The following is a 27,329-nucleotide window of genomic DNA, read 5'->3' on the forward strand; positions in this document are numbered from 1 at the left end:
GAGGAGAGTTACAATTTCAGTGTTGTCAACTCAACCGAAATATTTTTAAAATTTGTTGAAATTATTTTTTCATCATCCTCCGAATCAATGTCTGATCTAACAAAACAATACGAGGAAACAATTCTTTTTAATAATAAACCAATAGTTTTTTGAGAAATTTCAGTCTTGCACTGTATTCAAATGAATTTCTTTTAAGCCGATGAATAACTTTCTCCTTTAATACCACCGGAAAAGTTCTCCGGTCCAAAATATATAAACGCTGAATGGAAAGTCATACACAGCTACAAACAACACTGCAAAGAAATATCTAAAAAAACTCAAAAAAATGTGAAATTAATGATATATTATAGTTAAAAGTCTTGGAAGTATCTGCCACCAATAATTAATTTAAAAAATGTCTTAAAACCAAGTTTTTTTTAAAAAAAATATTAAAGACCAATCCAGTTTTCAAGTATTCGGAAGTTCATTTTTTTTGAAAAAAAAATATTGGATAAATAAATTCGATTCAGTTTTAAAAAATCGGTTAAACCGATTAAGGTTTTCATTAAAAAAAAATAAAATTGTGAAGGCTTGAAATATAAAATTTATGTGGACCTTGTCTTAAAATTTTGGTACGACCCAAATCTGATGACTAAAAAGCCTACAAGTTTCATTTATACTAGTAAAAGATGCACATGCATTGCATGTGCTATTATTATTTTTAATTTGATAATTTGATCAAATAATACTAAATAATTAACACAAAATTATTTTCGATTTAGAAAAGTTGTTCGATTTGAAAGGGAAGTTTTGTTTTGATTTTTTTCTATTTAAAATATGGAGTGACTTGAAAAGATTTTTAGTAGAATAAGAAGGGTAATTATGGAATTAAATATTTTGGTGTCCTCAAAGATAGTTATTCTAAGGTCCTCACACTTAATATAATAGTATAGATTAATAAAAGATGCATATGTTGTATTTTTTTTTTAATTTGATTAAATAATACTAAACAATTAAAATGAAATTATTTTCAATTTAGAATAGTTGTTTGATTTAAAAAGAAATTTTTGTTTAAATTTTTTAAAATTTTAAAAAAAATAGAGTGATTTGATGATATTTTTAGTAAATGATAATTATGAAATTAAATATTTTGGTTTCTTCTAACGTGGTTCCTCTAAAGATCTCACACTGAATAATATATTATATATTCATATGTTCTGTGATCCAAAATTTATTATATAACAAAAAGACTGAAAATCCTTAATGTTAAAAACCTTGAAAAGCCTAAATATTTTTTTATGAGTTCGATTTTGGTCGGTTCGATTTATCGGAAAAAAATTCAATCAGTGTAATTTTCTATAATTGTGGTTTGATCTTATAATAACTGTGGTCACTTTGTAAATATATCTACGATTTTTTAAAATAATAAATAGTTGAATAAAATTTTAAAAAAATTAGCAAATTTTCTTTATTATTGTTATTATTACCTTATTAATTTATTACCTTATTGACGGTGCAGTACGACATCGTTCCTAAACAAACGCAATCCAAGGTTTAGATTGATTCCGATGCAGTAATGACTGGAACCTTGACCGTACAAATCGTCTCTCACGCAACGTATACTTTCCCCACCCCTCTATTCTCTTCCCCAGAGACATCTCCGGCCCCCCACCTCCAGTCTTGCGCTTCACACATGATTATATGTGAAAGTGAAACCAGACTGTAATGGCGGAGCCTGGACAGGGAAAACTATGAAGATCACCGTTGAAAGAGCAACTTTTACACGCAAGCAGCGTCGCCGGAAAGCGAGGATTCCCGGCGTCCGCGTGTTGTTGAGGAGGGAGGTCGGGGTTTCGTCGGTCAAACGGAGTAGTCGCCCGGAGACTCCTTTGCTTAAATGGAAGGTTGATGAAGGGAAGGAGAAGAGTGAGTCGGTGGAGAACGAGAAGTCGTCGCCTAAAGTTGGCCACAGGGCTGGGGAGGTAGTGTCGGCGAGGAAGCTCGCCTCCGGGCTGTGGAGGCTGCATTTACCCGAGTTTCAGATCAATGGCGGCCGAAGCTCAGGGCTTCAGGTAGTGTTCCTCGGTAAAGATTGGATTTTTCATGTTTTTTCTTAATTTTGATTCAATTGTTTTGAGCTCAAGTTCTTTCAAATGAATGAATGGGCGGATCATGCGGAGGGCGAGCTCCGTTGCTCATACTTATTTGAGAAAAAAGATTGAAATTTCATATATAATTCTTAAAAATCAGTATTTCTATTCCCAAATTTATCATGTTGCCCCTTGGTCCGTGCCGTAGAGGCAACCATGCATTACAGTTCAGGAATCACTGAATGCATTTGGGATTTCCTGTTTAACTTGTTTTGGATGGGATCGAGGTTGTCATAAACAATTTTTCAGTGTTAATGCGAACACAAATGTGGAAGAAGATTATGAACCATTTTCATGAGTTTGGTCACTGTAAACTTTGTTATATAATTACTTCGCATTTTTAATTTTGCCATTTATTTCTCACTCGAAGTCAGGAGATGTCGAGTTTAAGTCCGCAAAACGTGATCATCACCTTGCTAAAGATCATGCTTCTCCTCGAAAAGAGTTGGTTCATAGTCTGCATTCTGTGTCTGGCCAAAAAACTGGACTATTGCACAAGGTATACCATACTGTGTTTTCTATGAGTTTCTTTGCCATTGTTACTTTCACATGTGATTTACGGATCGAAACTTAGAAGTAATAGAATGAAAATAAAATAGCTAATTTCCATCAATTTCTCCGGAAAAAAACATTGATATATTTTAATTCAAGCCATAAAGTTTCATTGCAAGATACATGGCTTATTACATGATTTCAGATATCCTGATATTCTTGTTACTATATTTTTAACTATTAGCAATTAGTTATATCAAATTAATATATATGTGGCACATACTGAACCACCAATCAATACAATTAACTAATAAAGAAGTTTCACAATGCATCACCACTGTATTTGAATTGTAAACTTTTGATATTTTCTCGAATTTTCTTTTTCCTTTATTTTTGGTGTTGGCTTACCTCTATTTCAATCTTCCCTCTTTTTTTAGCTCGAGCCATCATATCAATATTCCAACTATGAAATGGAGGGTGTTACAAAGTGGGATCCTATTGGTTCGAAAACATCCAATGCATCAATGCAGGTATTTGGCCAACCAAGGCACCACGACCAACAAGCAAGTGCCGCCTTGTCCACCCTCAAGTCCGAACTTGAACAAGCAAGAGCCCGAATCAATGAACTTGAAACAGAGCGTCGATCTTACAAAAAGAAACTTGAACAGTTTTTGCGCAAACTCAGTGAGGAAAGAGCTTCATGGCGAAGTAGAGAACATGAAAAAATCCGTGCTATTATAGAGGATATGAAAGCTGATTTAAGCGTAGAGAAAAAAAATCGTCAGAGGCTGGAGATGGTCAATTCTAAGCTGGTCAATGGATTGTCGGATGCCAAGCTATTAGCAAAGAGATATAAGCATGCATATGAAAAAGAACAAGAGGCGAGGGAATTAATAGAGGAGGTATGCAATGAACTTGCTAAAGAAATTGGAGATGATAGGGTAGAAGTGGAAACGGCGAAAAGGGAGTCGTTGAAACTCCAAGAGGAAGTTGAAGAAGAGAGGAAGATGTTGCAGATGGCTGAGGTTTGGCGTGAAGAACGAGTGCAAATGAAGTTGGTTGATGCTAAAGTAATGCTTGAAGAGAAGTATTCTTATATGAACGCTCTTGTCACAGATATTGAGTTGTTTTTGAATTCGAGAAGTACAACATTTGATAGGGAGGAGTTGACGAGGGCGGAGTTCCTTCGACAGGCGGCCAAATCTGTCGATATACAAGATACCAGGGAATTGACGTACGAGCCTGCGAATCCTGATGATTTTTTCTGTGTCTTTGAAGATGTTAATTTTAGCAAATCCGACAACAGGGAGGAGGCTGAACCATGTGTTGGATACAGTCCAGCCAGCCGTGCACGAGAGCCTTCTGACATATCTATGGATCAGAACAGTGAACGTGAAGAAGACGCTAGTGAGTGGGAAACTGTAAGCCATGCTGAGGATCAGGGCTCAAGCTATTCACCTGGTGGAAGTGATCTTTCTGTGACCAAAAACTTTCGGGGCAGCAACGTCTCAAGAAATAGAGGGGAGTGGGAAAAAGACGGAGGAGAGGAAATGCCAATCGGGGAAATAAGCAAAGTTGGTCAGATGCCACCACAAAATTTGAAGAAGGTTTCATCTATTTCTAAGCTATGGAGATCATACCCGAGTAACGGTGATAATTACAATATTGTGTCAATTGATGGAATTAAGGGAAGGCTTTTGAATGGGACTAATATGTCTCCCGATCATGGTTTGGGAAAAAGTGGGACTTATCCCACGGATTTGACTGGACAATGCAGCTCGCCTGACTTGGGGGTTCCACAGGCAAATCGAGGGATGAAAGGATGTATTGAGTGGCCACGTGGCGCACATAAGAGTAATTTGAAGTCCCGACTTTTGGAAGCGAGGATGGAATGCCCAAAGATCCAGTTGCGCCAGGTTTTGAAACAGAAGTTTTAGAGGCAACAAGCACCCATTCTGCTCTCCCTTTGCTGGCTGGATCATCTTGAAACTCATGACAAACCTTGTAGATACACGCTTATAACCAGGCTTGGCAAGTGCTTCAACCATAAACTACGTGGAGCCAAGTCGTGTATGGGGCGAATTCAATGTTGCAGCAACAGAGGAGGCCGGAAAAACGTGTAACATCTCAATTCCTTATGACATTATTGAGATTCGTCTGTATTTGTAATATGAATTTTAGAGAGCCACTTCAAATGAAACATTTCTTCTCTGTCCCTAAATAACATTGTTGCCTGCTATAGTTAACAACCATGTTTGTTAAACGGTGAAAGACTACTTTGCGGGATAAAACACATCACTGCCCTTGACAGATTTGTGCCTCCCTCACTTGTATGTTACACAATCCAAAAAAACAATCAGCCCAGTTGGGTAAAAGAAAATTGGGAAAGACCAAGGATGTTGGACTGCTCTGCAAATCACGAGTAATCAAATATTCAATTTCTGTTAAATTGAATATGTCAAGCTTTGAAAATATTGTAAATGAATCATAAGAAAAACCTCTGAATATTCTTTGTTGACTTCACTTTTTTTCGATTTTGGTTGGGAGTCTTGAGACTGCAAGAAAATGACGAGAATTCAGTATTTAGTCCCAAAAACGAAGCACTAATTTAGGACACAATTGCCGAATTATAATATCAATAACTCAGTTCGAAATATTTGAGGTGTTTTAATATTATTTTTGGCAGCACAAATCTTTATCTTCTCTATGCAGAGAGTTTTCAGAGCTGATGTAGACCAGATTTCACATCAGTTCGTAAAAATTTGACAAAATGAATTATAGATGAACGTTCAAAACAGTATAATTGTTCATTAAAGTTCAATGTTTTGTGATGAAACGATCAACACTCATTTCACACACTAAAATAATGCATTATGAGGTAGGTTAGATGATTACAACTGGTGTGATGGTTTGAATATTCTCAGTAATCCTAGCTTCAAAATACAAATCACCATCTTGTTTTTATTCGTCAATCAGCAAACCAAACTACTCATACTTTAGCTAGAGCAATTGGTTCTTGAACTGATTGGGAAGGCCGAGTTATACCTTCGCCTTCCTTTATTTCTCAGGTAATTGTATCTGATCTTATGTAATGATATTTATGATTATGTTTAAAAAAAAAAAAGACTTGCTAGTAAAGACCTAGGACAATCTGTAATGCGAGAAGAGCTGATAATAGTACAGTTGTCGAAGTCGAAATGAAACAAGAAACGCCCTTCGAAGTACAGAACATTTGATCCCAAAAAAAAAAAAAAGAGTACAGAAGAACAATTAGGAAAGTTCTTTTCTAAATCAACCAAATTCTTCATCAGTCTATCCACCCCCTCTTGCTTCTTTCTTGTCTGAAAATGGATCGTAAAGCCAAAATTTAACATATCATATACGTCAAACTACACGACGCGTGCAGTTATCATGCAATATGCGTAGATAATTTTAGAACAAAGAAAGATCTAAAACATGTCTGTTCTACTCCATACGAAAAATACAACTTGTATTAATTCAATTATCTTGCACCTTTCCACAAAGAACTCTTGAACATCAAACCAAGTTTTCGACTAAGTTCTTGAAATGACAAATCTAAAAAAATAACAAGTGATGAACAACTCGATGGATCACAAGCGGCAGAAACAACATTCTCAGCATAAAATAACTTCACTCTCTGAGGAACATTGCTATTGCATAATGTGCAAAAATCCACCACTTATCCTCCGCTTCACATTGCTGCTTACAACAAATATTTGCTACACCGCAAATACATGTTTTACATCTTCAACCTACTCTAATGCAACACAAACAACAAGAAACGCCATACCAGTCAAAAATCCACGTATTATGACAGACGCTCTTCATGTCACTTGGTGGTTAGTCTACAAGTCCAGATATATTTGCCATCCCAAAATCTCATTGGGCTACTACCCTGCGAGAGAATAACATATGGAAACATGTTATCATTCACTCTGGACATGACTCTGGATGCCATTTGAAAAAAATTGTCCAAGTTCGGAACCAAGTTACTTCGAAAAATGTAAGCTGTGAAACAAATAGAACAGCCTTCTTTTGGAGTCGAAATGTCAGTGTCTCAGAGTTGCAAAGCCAAATCAGGCTGCTGCGACTCAACCAGGCCACCTGAAGAGGGATTTTTTCCGGGAGACCCTGGTGACTGAAAACCAACGTTTAAATCAGGGGGAAGGGACTCCAACATCTGTTTTGAGTTAGGAGGAAAAGGTGGAAACGCCATTGGTTGGTTTTGAAAGTTCACATCATTTCCAACTCTCATAGGTTGTGCGCCGCCTCGAGATACAAAAACATTGAATGGAAAATTGTTTCTATCTGGCCGATAGTGGATTACAGAAGCTGGGGACTCTTCGCGAAATCGTGATCCTTGAGAATGCATATCACGGGTAGAAATGTTGAGGAAATTAGCATGTTGGTTCTTGAAAGGATTAGTGTTTTCACCACTTGGTCTAAATCCACCGGCTCCAACAGACCTCAGTGCATGAGAGACAGCTGTGATAGTGTTATTCAAATTATCTTTATTCGGATCTGGAGATAAAACGCTAGGAGCATCAGTGGAAGGTTGATAAAACGATTTTTGTTGATTTTGAGCCTTTTCAGCCAGCATTCTCATCAGATGAACAGGGTCACTAAGACCCTGTCCTTGTTCCTGGGGATAATACCCTACTCCTTTTGCCAAATTAGAGGATGAATTCACAATTGTATTGCTATTGATCCTATCACCACTAACTTTGCCATTAGGCAATCCTCCAACAGCAACTTCTTTAATATCAGGCTGCTTAACAGATCCAGAAGATGTGAAGTTGATGTTTCTTGAAGTGAAGATTGACCTCGTAACTTCCACTTCTGAACCCTTTGAAACATGCCCTTGACCGATAAAATCAACTACATTTTTATTGAATATAGGTGGTCCATTCAATTCAACCTGTTTCTCATATTCGCCAGCATTCTTGGATTTTGATTTTTCATGGTGGTGATTAAGATTAGAAGTACCAGGTTTGCTACAAGGATCCAAAAAGAAAGATGCTTTCACTTTTGAAACATTCTCCCTATCTGGTTGTGCCTTCATTGGAAAAGTGATAGGAGCAGATGCTGATCTGATTTTGGTAGGACCAACAGACTGCGGATTCTTCTCTATGAAAGGCATAGTTCCCTGGATTTCCTTGGAAGAAATTGAAACAGTAGGTATCTTCTCAAACTTCCTAGTATCAACAGGTAATTTTTTCGTGAAAAATGGTGGCTCCTTCACAACGCAATTTTCCAGCATTAATACAGGAGTTGAAAGTGGCTCATACTCTCCAACCCAACCCCGCCCGTACTTTACTTCTTGAGGCAGTGCTTGTTCAATTCTCTTGGAAGAAATTTTCCAGGCAACAGGTCCAAGAGCAGCAGCAAAACGAGCCAGGCTTCTAGCATATGAATGCTCAGCATAAGCCCCAACCTGAGGAAAACTGCAACCATTGAGAAAGATAATCCCAAATAAGAAACAGCAAGATACACATTCCAAAACTATGTACCGGAACCAGCTGCTTGCTTTCTCCATCAAAAGTTGAGAATAGAGATTCCGAGCAGGCAAAAGGATGAGTTAAAGAAATGTCATAAGTCGCACGACGGTTTTCTTCATGTGCTGACAATTTTCTACCAGGTTTAGACAGAGAACTGTTTCCTGCAAAGAGAAGGCTAACAAGTTAAACGTACTAAATACCCACTAAAAAATTCATTTTGCTGTCAGTGAAACCACAACAAGCACATATGAAAGGCAAAAAGTCTGTTTCCTTGAGAATTTAGTACGTGAAAGAAAGGGTTTTCAACGGTGCATTACCGAACCATAGAAAATCAGTTAGAAACACTTTTTTTAAAAAAAATCAATTGAAAAAACTGAAAGATATGTGAGTTTTGAGTTAGCCAGCCAAACTCTGTCCTAACAGGAGTCAAGGAATACCTGGCAGTAATGCTTCTCCCTTGTCAAGATTGTTGTAATTTAAGAATGAGTTTCTCTCGACAAGTCGATCAACACTGCAAGGTCTTGAAGATCCAACAGCTAGGATCGCATTTGAGACTTGGTGGATATCTACCGCAGCCCCAACAGTGACTCCATATGAGAAATCAGAGCCGAGAGAGTCTTGCAGAGTCTGGCTAACTGGGTTTTTTACTTGCCTATTTAGAATGGAGCTAGATCTTATATTCTGCTCGCACTTGCTCTCCTTTTCTGAACTGCGACTATCCAAACATAACTCATAAAATTTCCTTTTCGCCAGCTCATGCATGACGCGTGCCTTTTGCAAATGAATAAATAAATTAACAATCGCTCAAACAAATTGGAATAGCGAAGAAGGAAAGTGCAGGCTTTTTACCTGCTTGTAGTATATGGTATCGGGTGCATTGTATTGCATTGCATTTGAGCATATGAGATAAACATCACTCTGCACGACCGCATGCACGAAATTCGCACAGGAAAAAAGGATATAATCAGTGGCTCTCCATGTCAACCAATTCAACCTCAACAGGTTAAATATCAAAAATAGCATTTTATAGTTCTTGCCAGTCATAATATTAGCTTACAGTATTCAAAATTACAGGTACCAAATTGCACAAGATGTGTTTTGTGTCAATATTGCACAAGAAGTGTTTTGAGCACACTTCATAAAGAAGACAATGAACATGTGCCAGCGATGAAAGAATTTTATCATTCAAATTTCAACGTGGAAAAAATATTAGCCAGCCACAACTGAATATTAGAAAGACTAAAAGTGGACCCAGAACAAAGATAACTACATTATTCTATGATAAACTACCGCATGTTTCAGAATAACACGGCGAGACAAGTAACTTAAAAAATACTGTACCAATTAGAGCAGTCAGATTCAACCTTTCTTTCACAGAGTTCTAAAAACAACTGTACAGTGTCCGGCTAGGAGCTACGGATATTAGATTCGAAGTGACTAACTCGTGTCGATCTTCAGATATGATAATCAAAAAATTCAGCAAAACCCATGTTGTCTTCAAGGGCATTGGGTGATGTACAGAACGTAGTCTGCTACGGTGCTACCACAAGCACAAGTTGAATTCAATGTTTAAGTACCTTGAAATTTTAATTCACCTACATCTTCTCTATAGTTTATTTTAATATGCATCAGGATCTATCATTGCCATTACTCAATGAATCCAGCCATACACGGGAAAATGAAGATTATGTTTGAAAATGTTGCCAATTTTTAAAGCTAAAATATTGTGAAGCTCGACCCTGATTCCATAATATATATCAACATAACTATGCATGCAGGTAAGATATCAGAACAAAAACATTTCAATGAAGATTTTACAACAGCGGAACAATTAAATACACTAACATGACAAAGTCAAGCATTGGTACAGCTTACAGGTAGAAGAAGTCCAACACTAATGCAGCAAACCCCACAAACTACCATGATTTACAAGAAACTAAAAAAAGAAAATTAATATATATATTAAAAAAAAAGTACTTCACCATACATCATATACTGGACAGTAACAAGGACCAAGCCCACACTGAGAGAAACTAAACTCACCTCAATTTGTTCCAAAGTTGTATATAACCCATTACTCAGCTTGTTCCTCACAGTACCAAAGTCCATAGGATTCTTTATCACTCCGTGATAATCGGGAAGCTATACAAAGCACCAACCAACCACTTAAGAAATTTTAACCTTGACAAGCTAAATTTAAGCCACACATTATCGCTATTACCTCTTCAGGATCAACAGGTTCTGCAAAGACACCATAAATATCTTTCCTGCTCAAAAATGAAACAAAACACTTCAAAATTTAAATTTTAAAAAGAAAATCCATTCGCATGCAATCTAATCAGTCAATTTATATATAACACGTACCTTTGAATTATGTTCAAAATCAACTCCAATGTCTTCTTGGCAGGCAACGGTAGCCCAGATGGAGCAGCCCTTGTCTGTGGCCCTGAACCATAATAATCATTTAAATTCAACAAATATCCGACCTATAGCATCAAAAAACTAAAATATGGGAACTCATTAAAAAGCCATCACAAATTTAAAAAAAAAAAAAAAAAACAGGCCTGGAGTCAAGATTTTGGCTTTGAATTCTGACTTCCTTTCCCGGACCTGTCAAAACCAAAGAACTCATTCAAACTTTCAAAAATAACACGAAACTTTCAAAAATAACACGAAACCCAAAAATAACGAGAGATTCAAAATCAAAAACAAACTTATAAATGACTACTCCATTTATACACAACCCCATTCCACCTCACTCCGTAATCTAGGAGAAACGAACAGAGACGGCGTGTTTATATGGCATGCGTGTGTGTATGAGTGCACTTCTATCACATTGGATGTGTGTGAGTGTGACGCTGCAAGAAAGAAAGGTGTGAATGAGAGAGAGGGTGGCATAATTAAATTCTGTGGGGGTTAGTTTATTTTGACAGTTACATATCCATACATATACACGCAAAGAAAAACAACTATGCCCCTCATTCGCCAACAAACACGCGGCTATACATACACCCACACCTCAATTTATAGACCCTTCTCTCATAACATACTATAAATATATGCACATAAATATAACAAAATCACTTCCCAGTAGTTTCAGTATATTTGTTTTCTTTTTACTTTATTACCATTTTCGCAAGTTTCCATTCAAGAATGAAATAATGGTCACCTCTACACGGTCGTCGTTACAGTCATCCCCGTAGCTGGCTTCACCATTTTCGTCATCAGTCCCCTCGTTCATTTTTCGCTTTTTAGACGGAAGGTCAACGTCGGAAGAGAACGACGATGACGGGCTCGCAGGGTGGTTAACGCGCCGCCCAGGGCGGCCCGGCTTAGGACCTGCTGACTCTGGTTGGGCGCCGCCGCCAGTGCCCTTGCCTTCCACCTTGAGCAATAGCTTGAGCTCCTTCTCTCTCCTCTGCTGGTCCTCGTCATCCTCGAAGAGCCCTAATTCGTCGAAGTAATCGTCAAGCTCGAACATGTACTTCACACTCCGACGGCGGTTGCTCCGCCTAGGCTCCCTTTGCGACGGGGGCGTGCCGCGGCCTCCGGGATCTACCTTTGCTGGCCTACCTTTCTTCTTCCTCACGATATGGCCCATGTCTTTCAGGATTTTTGCTACTTTGCACCTTTCTCTCTCTACACCAAACCCTCGGCTTCTCTCCCCTCCCCGGATGATAAATGATTTGCTTCGGGTGCCTTAGAAAATTTTCCCTTCGGCTAACATCGACCGTGCCTAGGTCAATACCTGAGGCTTGGGTGTTCTTTTATAGTGGGGTCTGGTCCCATCCGTAATGAATTTTGCACGGCCTCACTTGTCAAATCATTAATATTAATAATATCAAAGACCCACTATAATTCATAATAATAATAATTATTGTTGAAAAATATATTTAAAATGTGTGTATTGAATATTTGAATGTTGAATATTTGAATGTTGAAAATAAGAGTTGTAAATATTGAAAATTAGTGTGTGATGATGTAGGTAATGATGTATTTTATTTTTGGATTATTGAGTAGAGAGAAAAATATTATAAAGTGTGTAGTTTGGTAAATTTTGAGAGTTTGAGATTTTTACTTTTTACCATAAATTTTTACTTTTTCACAACACGTTATCAGCACGAAGCTCTAAAAGTCCTCCATCCTTTTCCAAGCTCCAAACAGAAGAAAAAGGTAACAAAAGTAATAATATTTATTTTACTGTTATTTATTTATTGTGTATATATTTAATATATAATATAATGTTATTATTAGAAATAATAAAAATAAATTTTTCAAAAACTTGTTATAAATCCTGGGAGGATGTTAAGACGACATCCCACACTCCCGGTAAGGGATACGACAAGTATAAAAGCCTATAAGGTTTTTAAAAAAAATAACTTACGACACCTCATTATAATAATGTGATATGATATACATAATTATTTAAACATGATTAATATTATATTCACCATATTATTACCATAAAATTATACAAATACATACATTTATTTTTTTGTACACCAACGGTAACAAAACGGCTAGTTTTTACCCTATAAATATCATCTCACAAACACATTCAATCACTCCAACTTTCTCTTCTTCTCTAAAAATTATTCTTCATCAAATTTTTCGAAGAAAAAAGAAGATGACTTTCTCAAAGTTATTTTTAATTATTTTGGTTATCATACTCACGAGTCTTGTATTTATCGGAGAATATCCTCCTCGTGCGTTTTCTTTATTTTTACAAATACTTGTACTTGTTGTTTATCCGTTACTTTGTATTGCAATAATTATTAACTAATAAAATGCATCGTAATTTTTTTTAGTACCACCATGTCAAATTTAACAAAGCTCGAATTTGTTGCGCTCGACATCACGGGAAAGAATTATATGCCATGGACTCTAGATGTAGAAATGCATCTTGAGTCATTGGGTCTAAGCGAGACCATTAAAGAAAATGGCATATGCACGTCACAAGAAAAGGCAAGAGCCATGATATTTTTGCGTCGACATCTCGACGATGGATTGAAATGTGAATATCTGACTGAAAAAAATCATATGGCTTTGTGGAAGGGATTAAAAGAAAGATTCGAACATATAAGAGAAGTTATACTTCCGACCGCCCGGGATGAATGGAATACATTGAGATTCCAAGACTTTAAAAAAGTCAGTGATTACAATTCGGCGATGTATAGAATAATCTCGCAGTTAAAATTTTGTGGACATGAGGTCACAGAATCTGAGATGCTTGAAAAAACATTTTCCACGTTTCATGCATCAAATATTACTCTACAGCAACAATATAGAGTACGTGGATTCGCGAGATATTCTGAACTCATCGCCTGTCTTCTTGTGGCGGAAAAAAACAACGAGCTATTAATGAGAAATCATCAGTCCCGACCCACTGGATCAACAGCATTTCCAGAAGTAAATGCTGTAAATAAAAATGAATTTAAACCTGGAAACCAAAATCAAATTCAAAGACAAGGTTTTGGTCGAGGTCGAGGTCGTGGACGCGGACGTGGACGTGGACGTGGACGTGGAATTGGCCGTGGTCGTGGTCAAGGCCGTGGTTTTGAAAATAATCGAGATAGTTATTTTTATAACTCATCTCAAAAGAACGTCCCAAACCATCCACAGAAAAGGCATCATGAGAATACAAGTGTTAATGAGAAGCACTCAAAAAGATATGAAAGTTCTTGTTACAGATGTGGTACTCCAGGACATTGGTCCAAAGTTTGTCGAGCCCCTGAGCACCTTTGTAAACTTTATAAAGAATCATTAAAGGGAAAAGAAAAGGAGACCAACTTCACTGAACGCAGTGACCGTTTGAGTGATTCAACTCATTTTGATGCTGGTGATTTTATGAATGATTTCTCTGGAAATGATCAATATGTTGGTGGGATAGAAATGAACAATATTGATGCTGCAGATTTTCTCAACGATTTCTCTGAAAATGAACAATATAATGGTAGAATATAAATGTACAATAATCTATTTTTCATGTATTCATAGAATAATGTTTTATTGTATAATTATGATTTGTGTTATATTTAAATATATATTGCAAGTAATTTATTTCATTGCATATTTTTTTTGAAGTTCAAATATGAAAAATGCTATGAGCAAAGCTGAAGTTTGCATACCCGATAGTGGTACAACGCACACTATCCTCCGAGATAAAAGATATTTCTTGGAACTAAAACCAACAAAAACAACGGTGAATACAATATCAGGTCCTGTAGACTTGATTAAAGGATGTGGTAAAGCACAATTTTTGTTACCTAATGGTACAAAATTTTTTATCAATGATGCTTTATATTCACCACAATCGAAAAGAAATTTGTTGAGTTTTAATGATATATATTCCCATGGGTATGATACTCAAACAATGAATGAAGGGAATGAGAAATATATGTGTCTTATCACATATAAATCAGGAAAGAAATATGTGATTGAAAAACTACCAATGCTCCCTACTGGATTGCATTATACACATATAAGTCCCGTTGAATCAAACATGGTAGTTGATAATTCTTCGATATTAACCAATTGGCATGATCGATTGGGACATCCTGGTTCAACAATGATGCGAAGAATTATAGAAAATACACATGGTCATCCACTGAAAGACCAGAAGATCTTTCAGAATAATAAGTTTCAATGTAAAGCATGTTCTCTTGGAAAAATTATTATAAGACCATCACCAGTCAAAATCCAAACTGAATCACCAATGTTTCTTGAACGTATTCAGGGTGATATTTGTGGACCAATCCATCCACCATGTGGACCATTCAGATACTTTATGGTATTGATTGATGCCTCAAGCAGATGGTCACATGTATGTTTATTATCAACTCGAAATGTTGCATTTGCAAGATTACTTGCTCAAATAATAAAATTGAGGAATCAATTTCCCGATTATACAATCAAGAAAATTAGACTTGATAATGCTGGTGAATTTACTTCCCAAACTTTCAATGATTATTGTATGTCTATGGGAATCATTGTTGAGCATCCTGTTGCTCATGTACATACACAGAATGGATTGGCTGAATCATTGATTAAACGTCTGCAAATGATTGCTAGACCAATGATTATGAAAACAAAGCTCCCTATTTCTATATGGGGACATGCAATTTTACACGCCGCTTCATTAATTCGCATCAGACCAAGTGCATATCATAAATACTCCCCATTGCAGCTTGCATTTGGTAAAGAACCAGACATTTCTCATTTGAGAATTTTTGGATGTATGGTGTATGTGCCTATTGCACCACCGCAACGAAAGAAAATGGGACCTCAAAGAAAGGTTGGAATTTATATCGGTTATGATAGTCCATCAATCATTCGATATCTTGAACCTCAGACAGGCGACGTGTTCACAGCACGTTTTGCTGATTGTCATTTTAATGAGGAAATCTTCCCAATGTTAGGGGGAGAACAGAAACATACCGAAAAAGAAATTACATGGTATGTATCATCATTGTTACACCTGGATCCAAGAACAAAACAATGTGAAAAAGATGTACAACAAATTGTACACTTGCAAAGAATAGCAAATCAAATATCAGATGCATTTGCAGACACAAAAGGGGTAACTAAATCATACATACATGCTGCAAATGCCCCTGCTCGAATTGAAATTCCAAAGAAACAAATGGAAGATACTCATGATGTCATTAAACGCCTGAAGCGTGGAAGGCCAGTCGGTTCCAAGGATAAAAATCCTCGAAAAAGAAAATTCATAGAGAAACACGATGATCACAAAATAAAGAATGACGTTTCTGAAGAAACACATGATGATCACAAAATAGAGAATGGTGTTCCTGAAGAAACACATGATGATGAAAATGTTCTGTCAGAACCACAAACTGACGAGAATCATGAAATCTCTATCAATTATATTAATACTGGAAAAATATGGAACCGAAAAGATATAGATGAAATTGATGATATATTTTCTTATAATGTGGCAATCGACATCATAAATGATAACGAAGATCATGAACCAAAATCTTTTGGTGAATGTAAAAATCGGCAGGATTGGATAAAATGGAAAGATGCCATCCAGGTTGAATTAAATTCGCTAAATAAACGTAATGTTTTTGGACCTATAGTCCTTACACCTGAAGGTGTAAAACCTGTTGGATACAAATGGGTTTTTATTCGAAAGCGAAATGAGAAAAATGAAATAGTAAGATATAAAGCTCGACTTGTTGCACAAGGTTTTTCTCAAAGGCCTGGAATTGATTATGAAGAAACGTATTCTCCTGTGATGGATGCAATTACGTTTCGGTATTTGATTAGCTTGGCGGTATCTGAAAATTTAGAAATGCGTCTTATGGATGTTGTTACAGCTTACTTATATGGATCACTTGATAGTAATATATATATGAAAATCCCTTAAGGATTTAAGATGCCTGAAGCACAAAGTTCAAAACCCAGGGAATGTTATTCTGTGAAATTACAAAGATCATTATATGGGTTAAAGCAATCAGGTCGAATGTGGTATAATCGACTAAGTGATCACTTGATGAAAAAGGGATATGTAAATAATTCAATATGCCCTTGTGTTTTCATTAAGAAAACAACATCCGGATGCGTAATTATTGCTGTATATGTTGATGATTTAAACATCATTGGAACGAATAAGGAAATTCAAGAAGTTGTGTGATACTTGAAGGAAGAATTTGAAATGAAGGATCTTGGAAAAACCAAGTATTGTCTGGGTTTACAAATTGAACAAAAAGAATGTGGAATGTTTGTTCACCAGACAAATTATACAGAAAAGATCCTTAAACGTTTTAATATGGATAAAGCAAATCCTTTAAGTACTCCAATGGTTGTTAGATCATTAAACATAGAAAAAGATCCATTCCGTCCATGTGAAGATGATGAAGATATTTTTGGTCCAGAAGTACCATATCTAAGTGCCATCGGTGCCCTCATGTACCTTACAAATTGTACAAGGCCTGATATATCTTTTGCCGTGAATCTGTTGGCAAGATTTAGCACATATCCAACAAAGAGACACTGGAACGGAATTAAACATATATTCCGTTATCTACGAGGAACGACAGACTTGGGACTTTTGTATTCAAAAGATGCTAATCCAAGTATAATTGGTTATGCTGATGCTGGATACTTATCTGATCCACACAAGGCACGTTCCCAAACTGGATATGTATTTACTCGTGGAGGCACTGCAATATCTTGGCGTTCTCAGAAACAAACGCTCGTAACAACTTCATCAAATCATGCCGAGATTATTGCACTACATGAAGCAAGTCGTGAATGTGTGTGGTTAAAATCAATGACCCAACATATCCAAATTTCATGCGGATTATCATCTGATGAGAAGCCTGTGATACTATATGAAGATAATGCTGCATGTGTTGCTCAAATGAAAGAAGGATACATAAAAAGCGACAGAACTAAACATATTCCTCCTAAGTTCTTCGCATTCACCAAGGAGCTTGAAAAGAATAGATGTATTGATGTTCGTCACATTCAATCAAGTGAAAACTCATCAGATCTCTTCACAAAGGCACTTCCTACGTCAATATTCAGAAAGCACATATATAATATTGGGATGCGCAATCTACGAAATTTGTGAAGAATTGTTCATGTCAACATCAGGGAGAGTTTACGTGACTGCACTCTTTTTCCCTTACTATGGTTTTTATCCCAATGGGTTTTTCCAAGTAAGGTTTTTAACGAGGCAGTATAAAAACACGTAATTAAGACAATCATTATGATCATCATCACAAGGGGGAGTGTTGAAAAATATATTTAAAATGTGTGTATTGAATATTTGAATGTTGAATATTTGAATGTTGAAAATAAGAGTTGTAAATATTGAAAATTAGTGTGTGATGATGTAGGTAATGATGTATTTTATTTTTGGATTATTTGTAAAGATTTCCTATAAATAGATCTCTCATTTGTGAAGAAAATCACAATTGAGTAGAGAGAAAAATATTATAAAGTGTGTAGTTTGGTAAATTTTGAGAGTTTGAGATTTTTACTTTTTACCATAAATTTTTACTTTTTCACAACAATTATTAATATATTGAAATGAAATGATTTTAAAAAAATTATTACATTTTTAAATTATTATTTGAATAAAAATGATATAAATAATTATTAGTAAATTATATAAAAAATGTTATTGGATATTTTTGTAAAAAATAACTGGTGTCACAAAATAGAAATACTAAAAACATTAGCATTTATATATGAGTAGGTCTCTTGTGAGACGGTCTCACGAATCTTTATTTGTGAGGCGGGTCAATCCTACCGATATTCACAATAAAAAGTAATACTCTTAACATTAAAAGTAGTACTTTTTCATGCAAGACCCAAATAAGATATCCGTCTCACAAAATACGACTCGTGACACCGTCTTACACAAGTTTTTGCATTTATATATAATTAAATTTGCATTTAAGTACTTGGTAAGATATGATTATTTTACTCGGCAACCGACATACTTAATGGTGAGATGAAGTTTGTAACGATATCAAATAATTTTATCTCATGTTCCGGTGAAAACATCTTGTTATCGAAATATTAATTTTTTGTTTCATTAAATAATTTTATATTTTAAAAAAATCTGTACATAATTAAAAAAATTATAATTACACATAATTAAATTTTAAATCTTATAAGCAATTTAAAAAATAAGCATAAATAAAAATGATACATAATTAAGAATGTTAATTAAATTGTACCGTAGAATGTGTAAAAAAAAAATACTGAAGATTGTGTGTGTAAAAGTGTGTGTAAAATGAAGGAAGAATGTGATTTGTTGATGGACAAATGTGGTAGGATTTTATAAAATATAGTAAATGGTATTTTTTTATATAATTATTCTATTTTTTATTTATATAACTTTTTTGGATTTCTTACAATTTTTTATGTATTAATTTAAACTATTTTTTTTATTTATTAAAAATTAATAGCAACCATATTTAAAAAAAAAAATGTGAAAACTTCATCGTGCAGAGGAGATTCGATATTCATCGACCATTGGAGGCCGAGGATTACAGGCTCGATAGTCATCGGCCCATGTACATGCCCTTACTCGACGAGTCTATGTTGATTGTATATACCAGCCAAATTCGGAATTCATATATGTGCGTGCCCCTTTTTGTGTATTTTGAGTTACAAAGTCAATGTACTTTTTATATCTGGTAAACCTCAAAAAGGATAGGAATTGCAGGTCATGGATACCCGGATTGTAGAAATCCAAATTTTCGAGGGACTTAAATTGCAATTGTTGTAATGTTGTTGATTGTTGCTCCAATTCAATTACCGGTGATACAAATAAATATGTACCAAACTATAAAAAAATATAAATTTAACAAACAACCAAATTATTCAAAATTTAACATATAAATTTAAGATTTAATTATCATCATGATATCAAATTATAAACTGTTATTAGGAAAAAAAAATAGAAAAATATATTTAGAAAATCATATATTATTTTTTCTATTAAAATTTTACAAAATAAATAAACATCTTTCAAAAATTCAAAATTATCTTAATCTATTAGATAATTGAATTTAAATTAGATAATGTGAGAATTTTGATTACGTAATTAAAACACAAATACAAACTCAATTGACAGTGAGTAATATATTTAATATTTAAGATTATGGTATACGCAAGTGGCCCCTGCACTGAAAACTGACCGGTAACTGGCGACCGGATAATAAAATGCTCCCATGACCGGTAACTGGCGACCGGGTAAAATAGTAAACGTCTGATCAGACTATGCCACAGTATACTGGGTGGTACAAATTGAACTGACCGGTAACTGGCGACCGGATTTAGCAATAATCCCATGATAGTGAAACGGCCACAAGCAATATCGCAAAATCTCAAAAATGAACATTGTATATTTTTATGCACGTAATATAATTAAATGGCACAATTAAATATCATGTAATAATTTACTGCTTGGATTGGATCGCTCCCAGGCTCGCTGCAACCTAAATATGCCATGAAAAATATGCAATAGATGTATGGGACCAAACTATGCACTAACATTCGAAAATGTGACAATTACGCCTAACGACTTCGTATTTAATCATGACTCCGAACCAACCCGAACCAACACCGAACCATCATGTAGTCATGATTAAAATACGCCTAAAATGATGAAATAATGCTCCTAAAATAGTGAGGGCCGAAATCTAAGTGAATGGAGGCCAAAACATGAAACGCTCTTTCGAGAGTCAATTTGACACATCGCACCGTAAATTCTTGTACGACCTCAAAAATGATCCGAATCACAAACGGCCAAAAACATGACCTTCCTAACTCGATGAGGCACTGTCCAGTCCAAGGCCATGGGCTAAAAGCCAACCGAGAACTCGAACAAGCCACTGAACCGTCACAGCAAGTTGCTGTCCAAAAATACAGCAGCTGTGCTTTGGTTTCCTTGCGTCGTTTGCGAGGTTAATGGCCATTGGGGCTTGAACCACCGACCAGAACCTCTTACCAACATCCTAAGGAATGATTTGAACCATGGCTAAGGGCCCTAGGCCAGCCACAATCCGAACCACACCAGAAACAAGACCACACTCATAGCCGAGAACGTAATCTGCGCACTTGGGGAGTTTTGCTTCGTTTGCTGTCATGGACCTTTCCAGTGGCCATTTGATTGACCATGGCACGATCCAGACATCTTGGGATATGGTATGAACCGTGGCTAAGGGCCATAGGCCAACCAAGATCCACACCAATCCACCAAAATTCGAAACACACATGCTGTACAAATGAAGAGCCGAAATGGGGAAGGGGCTGTTCTTGAGTTATTTTGTAAAAACCGATTCACCATGGACCAAGCCACCAAAAGGACGACTTAGTCACGTCTTAGAAATTCTAGGGAAGTGATCTAAGCATGGCTATAGGCCTTGTAGCAGCCATGATCAGATTCACTTCCTATATGACAGCAACACAGAATTTCGAACAAGACTCAAATGGACAACCGGTGTGTTGTTGTCATTGTCGTGTTTTCCAGCGTGCATGGGGTTGAATGAGTGGACCAACATGGTCCTAATGCATCCTAATACATGTCCAGATGTCGCCTTGGGAGCCTGGAACCAAACCAATACCTGAAACCACAACACAAAAGAAAATCGTGAAGCTTGAAAAGGGAGGGCCGAAAATCTGCATGTGCATTTTCTGAATTTTCTTGATGTGTTTCGGTTTTTACATGAAAGGATGATCATGAAACATAAAAATAATGATAGTATGACTTGATTGAAGAGTCAAGGAAGAATATATGCATGCCTGGTTTCGTTTTGAAAGAAAACGAAAGAATGAGACGATCCGGCGCGAAGGAGGTGGAGTGCTTTCTTTTCTACCTTTCTTGCTCTCGATTTTCTCTCTTGTTTTTCCCTTAGCACCTCACGATTTTTGTCTCTAAAATCCTCTAAATTTCGGTGATGGAGGGGGGAGAATGATGGTTGGAAAGGTGAGGGGGAAGATCCACTAATAAAGAGATTCAAATGCAAGACCAAGTCTACCACTCATTTAAATTTTGAATTTGATTGAACAAGTCTTCTTGGGGGAAGCATGGCCGATTTATCCATGATAATTAGACTAGGATATTGCTTACTAATAAATTAATTAAGGTTGATTAATAATTAAAAAGGTTATCATGCTAAAAATGACAAAGAATGGGTCAAAGGTGAGTTGGCATGTCCTAGCTTAATCTACTAAGGGGTGGCCGAATTCTTGGAATAAAATGAAGGGAAATGTTGATTATTTACTAAATTTATAACCCTTAAAAGCCTTACCTATCCTTTAAATAATTTAGTGAACTAACCCCTCATTTAAGGAACTTAAATGAATTTATTTTCTACTCACCTCAAGTAACTAAAATAATTCCTTAAACTTCCATTTAACTTAAATTAACTTATTAATTAGCTAAAATAAGTTCTGGGAATGTTTTCCTAAATCTTAAATTTTATCTCTAAACTCCAACTCCAGTCCGGCCTCTCTGAATTAACTGAAATGATAAAAATCTAAAAGACTACATAAAATAATAAAATAATTAAATTTAAATACTCATGCAATAAAATTATTTTAATTTAAATACTAGAATTATGCATGGCTTATACGTAGTCTAAGTTACGGGTTCTACAGTTGTGCGGTTGCCTCGGGACAAAAGGTTCATAAGAGAAATATGTCAGTTTACAAAATCAATAGAGTAAATAAAGAAAAACTAGCTCTCTTAACAAAGTGAGGGAGTAAAGTGTGTCCAAAACACTTCTCAAACTTAATAACCAAAACTACGGATGCAGTATTTGTGAAGCCGAAATTCTGCTTAATATACAAAACTAATCAATACAGTGATTAGATGTTGTGTATGAATATCTTTAACACTTCACAAAAACAATTCAATACGCTTTGGTTTGAGCACTTGATTTCTTCAATGTAAATCATCAATTCTAGTGTTTGCTCTCCTGCGGCGCCTCTCAATCTATTCTTCTCTATTATTTATAAGCTTCTTTTGTACTAGAGTTTATTACATAAAAATAATTCTACAAAATATGTAAACAAGAGTACAACCAAAAAATATTCACGAAGATGAAGAAATCGATTGCTATCTTCGTGAATATTTGTTGCTAAGCTTTTTGTAGTTTAGAGGTGAATATCACAAACCATTTATTGTTTGAAAAAGATCGGGACAACACAACGTTCTTCGTTTCATAGAATCGAGAGCGTGACTCCGTTTTTGATCCCGTTTGCTTTTCGTGATTGAAGAATCACATCATTTGGTATCAGAGCTTTAAGGTTCCCTTTGATTCAAATAGGTTTATCGTTTTTATTATCAGATCTGTGTTTATCATTCGTTTGTTTCCAAATCTGCTTTGTTCAATCGTTCTTATCTTTCGTGAATCTTGTGATTCTCAAAAATTTCGTGAGTCGTGTTGTGTTTTTTTTGAGTTGCAATATAATTGAAATTTCTGATGTATTGTCTTGTAACTACGTTTCCATAAATCATGTGGCTTATGAATTTATTTCTGAAAACATCTCAACGTTCTTTAAAGTTGACTTGCAAAGTGTCGTGCTGCTGCTGTATTGTGCATCTTTTTAAAATGTATGTTGGTTGCATTTGCTAATCCATGTCATTTTCGTGTTATTTCTCAATTAGCTCTATATTCTTAACGATGCTACACTATCTATGATGGGCTCTGCTTATGCAGGATCCATGTACACTGGAGTAGACTTTTGTAAGAGATTATGTGGTGTCTCTGTAATCAGAAGGTGGAATGATGATCCTTCTACTTGTTTCAATTTTGTTTTTCTGTGAGGATTTTCTTGTATTGCCTATTTGATGGTTAATGGATTCCATTCACGCCTTGAGTATTTATGGTTTTAGCTTTTGAAGTAATTTTTAACTTTAACAACGGGGAGAGCATGGAAAATGCACTGCGAGCATGCTGCAAAGGGATCAAGATCGGCAAAATTCTGATTCACAGGGAAGGCGACAATGGGCAATAAGTTGGTGAAAAGTCACTTATACTTGTGTGATGCCTGTGTTTTTGTTTTGGTTACACTAAATTTACTCTCTTTTCCATTCAAATGCTTTGCTTTTTTTGCGGCTGATCTATGAAAAATTACCAACAGATATTTCGGATAGACACCTCTTGTTATTGGATCCTATATTAGGCACAGGTTAGCCCATTTGTGTTGTAAAACCATTTAGTGTGCTAGTATATTTCATTGTGCTATCGATTTTGCATTTATCTCTAATTTGTATTTTTTATCAGTAGAAACTTATAAAGTTTTAGTGCACATGCGCAATTTTTCTACACACATGTTTCTCTCTCAAAGTGGCCTAAATATCCCACTCAACAAAATTCACACATCCTTCAGTACTCGTTTTTATCTGGTTTTTTGTGATACTGTTTGTTTATGTATATTCTCTTTATCATTCTGAATAATTGAATCATCATCCATTTGCAGGAAATTCTGCAATTCGAGCTATTACTCTGATTATTAAGAAGGGTGTACCAGAGTCCAACATCATATTCCTTAATCTCATATATGTAAGTTCAATGGATCTTATTCTGTTTGAGCTTTCCCTCTCTCCCTAGCTTTTTTCATTTTCCTTTTTTGCTCAATTTTCATCATGTAGCTATAGAGAGCTTTGTAGCTATTTTGTTGTTGGTTCGTGCAAGTACTGAGTTTGGCCGATCGAGTATGATGAACGATCTTTCCAAATTACTTTGTATATGCAGGCACCTAAAGGAGTACACGAAGTCTGCAAACGTTTTCCGCGACTAAAGATAGTGACGTCCGAGATTGAACTAGGTTTGAATGAAGAATTCCTTGTTATCCTTGGTATGGGTGAGTTTGGTGACTGGTACTTTGGCACTGACGATGAGTGAAATACAAATGATTCGTCTTGAATGAGATTGCACGGGCGAAAAGTCTAATAGAACGGTTTTCTTTAAAAAAAATTAAATTTTGACTCACATAAAATATTTAATCCATTTCGGCATCATTATAGTGTTTGGATCCTTATTTTTCATATAAATTTTCCGCACGTTGTATTCTATTGTACCCTAGATGATTGATTATCATTGATCACAAATATAATATGAGATTTGATCTATCCCAGATGTTAATAAGTTTCTCAAAGCTTGGTCCTACCAATGGAAGAGATTTTCTTCTGTGAATTTGTGGGCTTGGCAATAACACACAAATGGGCCGGAAGAAAGATGACTTGATCCATTAGGTAACATATAAGTATGTGAAGGATACAAGGGCCAGAGGGAATAATCTAACAAACACAACAGAAAGCAAGAACCGAGAGAAAGAGATACAACGGAAGGAAGCAGGAACTCTCTGAAGAATCAAGGAAGAAAGCTTGGCAGAAGAGTTTGTTTTCTGAAGAATTATTGCTTGTATTGTAACTCTCTTGTTCTTGGAAATTGAATACAAGGTGTCTAATTTCTCCGTGGATGTAGGCTGACATAAGGCCGAACCACGTTATCTTCTTGAGTACTTTTCATACGAATAAAGAAATCTGGAAACAAATAAGCAAACACCATTGAACCGAAGAACCAACAAGTGGCGCCGTCTGTGGGAAACGAATACAGAATCTCACAAGAATCAATGGGATCAATGAAGAGTGAAATAGAGAAATTCACAGGCAAGAATGATTTCTCGCTGTGGAGAATCAAGATGTGAGCGGTCTTAATCCAACAGGGCCTGGTCGAAGCTCTCAAGAAAAAGGAAGAGATGTCAAGTACTATCAAAGACAGGGATGAAATTCTGGAAAAGGCACATAGCGCAATAATACTTTGTCTGGGAGACAAACCTCTTCGAGAAGTGGCGAGGGAGAAATCAGCAGCTGCCGTGTGGGCAAAGGTGGAAAGTCTATACATGACCAAGTCATTGGCGAATCGGCTATACATGAAACAGAGACTATATTCATTTAAAATACACGACGATTCCAATCTTGAAGATCAGATTGAAGGATATACAAAAATAGTAGATGATCTTGAAAACATTGAAGTAAAGCTCGAGGATGAAGATAAGGCTCTGATATTGTTAAATGCTCTCCCAAGATCCTATGAGAACTTCCGAGACGCGATGTTGTATGGGAGAGAACAAACGATCACCCTCGAAGAGGTACAATCGGCTTTAAAATCCAAGGAGTTGCAGAAAAGAATTCAACCAAATGGAGATAAACTTGGTGAAAGTTTAAATGTCAGAGGAAGAACCGAGAAAAGAGCATCAAGAAACTTCAAGAATAGACCAAGATCTCGAAGCCAAGGGAAACTTAACTGCTTCATATGTCATAAGGAGGGCCACTTCATTAGAGATTGCCCCGAGAAAAGTAATAAGCATCCTGAAAAACCTGTAGGTATGGGGGAAGTATCAATAGCCTACGACGGTTATGAATCAGCAGAGGTATTGGCAATCACAGATCAAGGCCCAAGCGATGGATGGATATTAGACTCTGGTTGTTCGTTCCACATGTGCCCGATAAAATCCTGGTTTGAAGATCTTCAAGAATCAGAAAGTGGTTTGGTTCTCCTGGGAAATAATAAGGCCTGTAAAATTAAAGGAATAGGCTCGATACGAATCAGGATGTATGATGGGGTGGATAGACTTCTCAGAAACGTGAGATATGTGCCTGAACTAAAGAGAAATATGATATCTCTAGGCACCTTGGATTCAAATGGACATACCTTTAAATCCGAGAATGGACATATGAAAGTACTAAAGGGATCCATGGTGGTTATGAAAGCCATCAAAACAAATTCACTATACTTCCTCGAAGGTTACACAATAGTTGGCGGGTCAGCTGTAGCTCAAATGAATCAAGATAAAACCAAATTGTGGCACCTTCGTCTTGGCCACGTAAGTGAAAAGGGATTAGAGGAATTGGCAAAGCAAGGTCTTCTGTGCGGAGACAAGATAAATGAGCTTGACTTCTGCGAACAATGTGCTATTGGAAAATCAAAAAGGGTAAAGTTCACTCAAGCCAAGCACACAACCACTAAGCCACTAGAGTATATACACTCCGATCTATGGGGACCCTCCAAGACAGAAACTCATGGAGGCGGTAAGTACTTCATGTCAATTATCGACGACTACTCAAGGAGAGTTTGGATTCTCATCCTAAAAAGCAAAGACGAGGCAGCAACCAAGTTTCAAGAATGGCTGCTGAAGGTTGAGAACAAATGGGACAGAAAAGTGAAACACTTGAGGACAGATAATGGATTAGAGTACCTATCAGAAAAATTCAATGAGCTCTGTAGAGTAAGGGGTATCACGAGACATAGAACCGTGGCAGGGACTCCCCAAAAAAATGGATTGGCAGAAAGGATGAATCACACCTTACTGGAAAGGGTGAGATGCATGATAATCAATGCTGGTCTACCAAAACCATTTTGGGGTGAAACATTATCAACGGCATGCTATCTGGTAAATAGATGCCTGTCAAGTGCCATTGAATTCAAGACCCCGATGGAGCTCTGGAGTGGTAAGCCAGCAGACTACTCGAATTTGAGAATATTCGGGTGTTTGGCCTATGCTCACATTAGGCAAGATAAACTAAAACCAAGAGCTCTAAGATGCATTTTCATTGGTTACCCCGAGGGAGTGAAGGGATACAAAGTATGGAACCTGGAAGAAAAAGGGCCAAGATGTTTCAATACGAGAG

At 36.2% G+C, this 27,329-nt stretch overlaps 3 protein-coding genes across 6 annotated transcripts; 2 read left to right on the forward strand and 1 right to left on the reverse strand.

The window, feature by feature from the left end:
- Positions 1–1,512: 1,512 nt before the first annotated feature.
- On the forward strand, positions 1,513–4,845 carry LOC142549032 (uncharacterized). The gene is made up of 3 exons (XM_075657763.1): positions 1,513–2,051; positions 2,500–2,628; positions 3,059–4,845. Exons 1-3 carry the CDS (start codon positions 1,731–1,733, stop codon positions 4,556–4,558), a joined length of 1,950 nt encoding a protein of 649 aa, XP_075513878.1. The 5' UTR covers positions 1,513–1,730; the 3' UTR covers positions 4,559–4,845.
- A 921-nt stretch (positions 4,846–5,766) lies between these two features.
- On the reverse strand, positions 5,767–11,962 carry LOC142549033 (uncharacterized). 4 transcript variants are annotated; one of them, XR_012821046.1, is made up of 11 exons: positions 11,310–11,962; positions 10,705–10,750; positions 10,505–10,586; positions 10,362–10,407; positions 10,184–10,282; positions 8,990–9,058; positions 8,578–8,911; positions 8,153–8,301; positions 6,636–8,076; positions 6,433–6,537; positions 5,767–5,962 (listed from the first exon to the last, which is right to left on the reverse strand). XR_012821046.1 is itself a non-coding variant. In XM_075657764.1 (9 exons), the coding sequence occupies exons 1-9, from the start codon at positions 11,739–11,741 to the stop codon at positions 6,700–6,702; spliced, it is 2,634 nt and encodes an 877-aa protein (XP_075513879.1). In that variant the 5' UTR covers positions 11,742–11,962; the 3' UTR covers positions 6,119–6,699. The 4 variants fall into 4 exon arrangements, 1 of the variants encoding a protein (XP_075513879.1); XR_012821044.1 differs by having other exon boundaries at positions 6,433–8,076; XR_012821045.1 differs by lacking the exon at positions 5,767–5,962 and having other exon boundaries at positions 6,119–6,537.
- An 11,371-nt stretch (positions 11,963–23,333) lies between these two features.
- Positions 23,334–24,767, forward strand: LOC142549973 (uridine kinase-like protein 3). Its single transcript, XM_075659218.1, has 5 exons — positions 23,334–23,436; positions 23,529–23,643; positions 23,712–23,824; positions 24,116–24,198; positions 24,391–24,767. The coding sequence occupies exons 1-5, from the start codon at positions 23,334–23,336 to the stop codon at positions 24,538–24,540; spliced, it is 564 nt and encodes a 187-aa protein (XP_075515333.1). The 3' UTR covers positions 24,541–24,767.
- The last annotated feature ends 2,562 nt before the right edge of the window (positions 24,768–27,329 follow it).

This window comes from Primulina tabacum, chromosome 6 (assembly GCF_025594145.1).
Source record: "Primulina tabacum isolate GXHZ01 chromosome 6, ASM2559414v2, whole genome shotgun sequence".
In the NCBI taxonomy this organism is placed as follows: Eukaryota; Viridiplantae; Streptophyta; class Magnoliopsida; order Lamiales; family Gesneriaceae; genus Primulina; species Primulina tabacum.